Raw genomic sequence first — 6150 nt, forward strand, 5'->3', positions numbered from 1 at the left:
TTTATTAAATGAACATGTAACTGAAGTAGCGCAAAACAAGTACAGAAAGTGCATTCTGTCAATTTTATTGGTGCATGCAATTTACACTGTGCAACTGGGGGAAATAATTAAACTGGGATAAGTTTTTTTTAACAAGTTTTTAGCTAAGATCACAAGCCTGTCAACTGTCTCTGGTTTAAGAGAAGCTCTGTGCCAAGTACTTCTTACTGATACCACAGCAAAAACTACTAACCTAAATAAGATAGATCAAACATGATTAAAGACAAGTGAACAGCCAGTAAAAAATAACAAATACACAAATTACAATGATAGATAAATACAACAGATCAAAATTACAAATAAAATAATGTCCAACGGTATTATTCAGGTACAGAAATGTATTAAGTGTAAAATAGCACTGCATAGTAGGGCTGGGCGATATATATAAAAAACAATTATATCTCGAATTTTTACGATATTCAATATATATCTCGATATGTTTGCATTTGCTTTTAAATAATATGAAAACATGAATTTCTTTTGCCCCCATTTAAAAAGCAACCAAAACAATTTAGATAAAAGTTATTGTTACAAAGTAAATACAAAATATTTAGTGCAAATTTAAGCAGTTAGAAAAAAAATCTAGACCAAGTGATCACTTACTGCTTTTTATTAAATGAATACATGTATATGTAACTGAAGTAGCACAGTAGCACTGTGCAACTGGAGGAAATAATTTTATTAAAGTTTTTAACTGAGAACACAAGTCTGTCAACTGTCTCTGGTTTAAGAGAAGCTCTGTGGCATGAAACTATGTTCCCACTGGCACTAAAAACCCTCTCAGATGGAAAGCTAGTTGCTGGAACACATAGGTATTTTTTATATTATATATACAGTGGGGCAAAAAAGTATTTAGTCAGCCACCAATTGTACCATGGCCAAGACCAAAGAGCTGTCAAAGGACACCAGAAACAAAATTGTAGACCTGCACCAGGCTGGGAAGACTGCATCTGCAATAGGTAAGCAGCTTGGTGTGAATAAATCAACTGTGGGAGCAATTATTAGAAAATGGAAGACATACAAGACCACTGATAATCTCCCTCGATCTGGGGCTCCATGCAAGATCTCACCCCGTGGGGTCAAAATGATCACAAGAACTGTGAGCAAAAATCCCAGAACCACACGGGGGGACCTAGTGAATGACCTGCAGAGAGCTGGGACCAAAGTAACAAATGCTACCATCAGTAACACACTGCGCTGCCAGGGACTCAAATCCTGCAGTGCCAGATGTGTCCCCCTGCTTAAGCCAGTACATGTCCAGGCCTGTCTGAAGTTTGCTAGAGAGCATTTGGATGATTCAGAAGAGGATTGGGAGAATGTCATATGGTCAGATGAAACCAAAATATAACTTTTTGGTAAAAACTCAACTTGAGGAGAAAGAATGCTGAGTTGCATCCAAAGAACACCATACCTACTGTGAAGCATGGGGGTGGAAATATCATGCTTTGGGGCTGTTTTTCTGCAAAGGGACCAGGACGACTGATCCGTGTAAACGAACGAATGAATGGGGCCATGTATCGTGAGATTTTGAGTGAAAACCTCCTTCCATCAGCAAGGGCATTGAAGATGAAACGTGGCTGGGTCTTTCAGCATGACAATGATCCCAAACACACCGCCCGGGCAATGAAGGAGTGGCTTCGTAAGAAGCATTTTAAGGTCCTGGAGTGGCCTAGCCAGTCTCCAGATCTCAACCCCATAGAAAATCTTTGGAGGGAGTTGAAAATCCATGTTGCCCAGCGACAGCCCCAAAACATTACTGCTCTAGAGGAGATCTGCATGGAGGAATGGGCCAAAATACCAGCAACAGTGTGTGAAAACCTTGTGAAGACTTACAGAAAACGTTTGACCTCTGTCATTGCCAACAAAGGGTATATAACAAAGTATTGAGATGAAATTTTGTTATTGACCAAATACTTATTTTCCACTATAATTTGCAAATAAATTCTTTAAAAATCCTACAATGTGATTTTCTGGATTTTTTTTTCTCATTTTGTCTCTCATAGTTGAGGTATACCTATGATGAAAATTACAGGCCTCTCTCATCTTTTTAAGTGGGAGAACTTGCACAATTGGTGGCTGACTAAATACTTTTTTCCCCCACTGTGTATATATGTATATATAAATTAATACCAAAGAATTATGCACTCTCTCAATCTATATTATGAAAACTGGTAAAACAAATAAAAAACATTATAACAGTGCATTTATTCAGCGATCACAATCGCAAACAATATAGTCGAGATCTCAGAACAGAACACAGACTGGTTGAGTGACACTTTCATTTAGATCGTTAAACTCCAGCTTGTTTGTTGGTGTTATCAGATAATTTCAGAATTTCAGCACATGGTTGCCAGATTGCTTAGAATAAGCAAAAAACTGGACAGAAAATGTATGCTTGTAACAGCGAAGCTCTGATTCGAGGATTTGAACTATTGATATCTGGCATCCGCACTCATGAAAGCAGTCCGCATTAACATGTCTCCTTTTTTGGGCGTTCGGCATGTTCTTTTGGTAAAGTATGCTTGAATTTGAAATATTCGATATTCATGATATTTTCTCATTTTACATCGTCGTCAAAATTATTGCGATATTATCACTAATATTCGATATATCGCCCAGCCCTAATTACTAGTAAAAAAAGTCAATCCAAAATAACACCTTTTAAAGTTCATATTATTAGCATAAATCACTCAAAGCCTTTCTATTTAAAGTCTAGCACAAATTAGCACAAACGCATGACAGTACCAGGCACCTCCTCCCAGACTGCTTTTCCCAACTCCACCTAACTTCATTCCGCCAACTCACAACCGTAAACCGTCATGCCAATGGTGTTAAATGTGGATGGGTGTATGACAGAGGGGAAAGGGGAGAAAAGGGCCAGTGAACTGAGAAGGAAGCTGCAGTCCTTCTGAAAGAACCAACGACGCAGAGAAGGAAACTCTGAGCGACAAACAGAGACAGGTACTCTGTCCCCCAGCAGCCAGGCCCATGCTGGTGGCTTCTCCGGAAGGACCACCAGACCAAGCCGGCCGTGGGGAAGTACAGAGACGGTGCCACTCTGTACAGATACGGCTGGCGGAGACAGCTGCCACCCTCCCCTTCGTGGCAAACAGTCTACTGATCATGATGCAATTCTACACACAAAAAATTGCATTGTAGCAAAAGTCTGAGCAACTACAATGTAAAGAAAAGATGTGAAAGCTTGAGAAGACAATTATGGGCATTAATGCAACATTGATTAGAGCGCACACATTAAAAAAATGTAAAAAGCTGACAAATGTAAAAGGTTGTAAGTATTGTTTGCTCAATGACCTAAATCATATATATATATATAAAAAAAAGTACAATACATTTTGTACTCAAAATGCCCTGCACAAAGCACTTTTGTCAGCCTTTCATTTACAAAGAAATCACAAGTAACAGAATTAATCAATAAATTAGATTTATCATGATCAGGATTTATTTGATTTTCTGATCAATTGTTTGCCATGAAGAGGAGTAGCGGACACTGTTTCTCCTCTGCACCATGCTTTAGTTTTACCTGACCAGGATCTTCACTTGGAGACTCATTAGAATCCTTGCCGACTGAAAGATTCTTTGCTGCATCTGTATTTCAAATAAGACACAGTAACAAAACAAACAAAAGAAAAAAAACAGCCCTTTATTCACCAAGCACACCTCAAGCACACTTGGCCCAAACGTAATGCCTGAATCTGTGGTGGAAAATGGTGTTTCTAATAAATATTAATATTAGTTTTATTATTTAAATATTTTATTTAACCTAGTCAAGTATTTAACGTGAAGTCAAGATTCTGTATGAAGATTGCACAGTACACTAACCTGATAATACAATTTAAAAAGTTAGGTGGAAAAAAAAAAAAAAGTTTTTACATACCCACTGTAGCACACCTCACATTCAGACATACATACACACACACACACCTTAAAATGAAAGGTGGGGCTAATCAAAATGAAAGAAAGCAAGAGAGTAAAAGGGCTAAATGACAGCATGACAAGTCATTCAAAATATGCATCTTTGGGAGATCAAATTCAACAACAATTAGAATGGACTTACCCGAATTATTCAACATAAACAAATTCCTCTTCAACATCTCATACACAGGGCTATGAAAGGCAGAAAAGAAAGATGTAAATACCTGATACATGTTAATTCTCAAGGTATTCAGAGTTAGCTGTTAAAGGGGTAATTCATCCAAAAAGACCACTCTGTCACCATTTACTCACTCTCATGTTGTTCTAAACTTGCATGACTTTCTTCTACCGAAAATGAATGTTAGCGTCCCCTTGTGTCAATTTGGAAACATACTAATAACTTGTCAGTTGATAATGTACATTTTCAGCTGTATTTGACTGCAATTTAATGTGTGTGTGTGTGTTTTATACTGGTCATCATCCAAACAACTAGCTGTCTAGATATTGTCAACAACTGAAAAAAACAGACACAAATGAGAGATATCTTTTTGTTTTCACTGCCATTTAAATCTCCTTTCTGGTAGTTATGAACTCACCTGGGGTTCTTAACAGAAAAGCTCCCCACTTCCAGTAGCTCTCCAAGTGGGTCATCTTGACAGTGGACAATGTGTTGTCTCTGTTTGTCATACAGCTCCTTCATCATGATGTACTGACCCAGGTAGTGCATAACCTAATTAAAAACACTGCCTTTATTAAATGTACCTTATCAAGCTGTTCAAAATCTTATCCAAAGCATGTGTCAATAAGCAGAGGTCAGCTCATAAACACTCCTCACCTCCTTCAGGGTAAACACCTCCTCCCGAGCACCTGCTACTCTCAGGATCTGCAGCAAAGGAGCTCTGGGGTGGACCTGCAGAATCAAAAACCCACGTTTTACAGTATGAAGCCTACTTTATCATATTTGATACATGAACTAAGGCCTATAAATTATAAAATAATCAAAACTTTGCTTCAAATTCTGTTGCACACAACCTACTACACGAACACGCCCTATGATTGATAATTACTTTTTTGAGATATGTATTTTTTAGTAAGTAAGTAAATGGCCTTTTATAGTGTAAGTGTAAAAATGTCCACTTTCAGCTATGAAATCTTGTTCATAATCTTGAAATTGTATAAAGTAAATGTAAGAACTTGGTAGTAATATTTTAAAATAAACATGTACGGATTGAAGCAACTTTTACTGACTGGTATACTGAACTATCCATACATATTTAAAAAAGCATGTTAAAATGTAAATATCAAATATGATTTAACAGGCTTGTGATTAATGTTTCTTTGTTCATCACTCAAACATTATATTGCATTATATGCTTGCCCCCACAATTAAGATAATGTAAATAGCATCTTAAGTCGTATTATTAGAAAGACATTGAGACAACGGATAATTAAAAGTCTCATTGGTTTACATCACAAGCGATCAGAATTTCATCTTACTAACTGAATCCACCCAAATCACATATGTTTAGTCCGTTTGGGCCTCTGAATAAAACTGTGTGGGTTTTTTTTTTATGAGTAAGAGCTCCTATCTTACTACCTAGGCCTGACGTATCAAATAAGACAAAACTATTTTAATTCTATTTTTAATATTCTATCAACTTGTTTTTCTTTGTGTGTGTGTGTATGTATGTATGTGTATATATATGTATGTAGAACTAATAATACAAAAAATGAAAAAAGAAATAAAAAAGAAAAAAGCATATATTATTCTTAGTTAATGTTAATGTCAACATTTTCTAATGCATTATTTAATGGACCTGAGCTGACATTAAAAAAAAAACACCAAAAAACTAACAACCACTAGCTTTCTATTTTTAATATTCTATCAACTTGTTTTTCTTTGTGTGTGTGTGTGTATGTATGTATGTGTATATATATGTATGTGTGTGTATGTGTATATATATATATATGTGTATGTATGTATATATATGCGTGTATATATATATGTGTGTGTGTATGTATATATGTATATATATGTTTGTACGTACGTATATGTATTGTATATATATATACAGTGGGTACGGAAAGTATTCAGACCCCCTTAAATTTTTCACTCTTTGTTATATTGCAGCCATTTGCTAAAATCATTTAAGTTAATTTTTTTTCCTCATTAATGTA

At 36.0% G+C, this 6150-nt stretch overlaps 1 protein-coding gene across 3 annotated transcripts in view; it reads right to left on the reverse strand.

The window, feature by feature from the left end:
• mdm4 (MDM4 regulator of p53) overlaps positions 1–6150 on the reverse strand; it is a 31538-nt gene that overhangs the window by 6886 nt on the left and 18502 nt on the right. For all 3 annotated transcript variants that reach the window (XM_016240086.1, XM_016240008.1, XM_016239939.1), the window contains exons 4-7: positions 4808–4882; positions 4569–4702; positions 4115–4164; positions 3581–3645 (exon numbers count right to left, since the gene is read on the reverse strand). In XM_016240086.1, the coding sequence (XP_016095572.1) occupies positions 3581–3645; positions 4115–4164; positions 4569–4702; positions 4808–4882 (324 nt within the window). The remainder of the gene's footprint in view (positions 1–3580; positions 3646–4114; positions 4165–4568; positions 4703–4807; positions 4883–6150) is intronic.

This window comes from Sinocyclocheilus grahami, unplaced genomic scaffold (assembly GCF_001515645.1).
Source record: "Sinocyclocheilus grahami isolate Dianchi unplaced genomic scaffold, SAMN03320097.WGS_v1.1 scaffold3.1, whole genome shotgun sequence".
Taxonomy (NCBI): domain Eukaryota; kingdom Metazoa; phylum Chordata; class Actinopteri; order Cypriniformes; family Cyprinidae; genus Sinocyclocheilus; species Sinocyclocheilus grahami.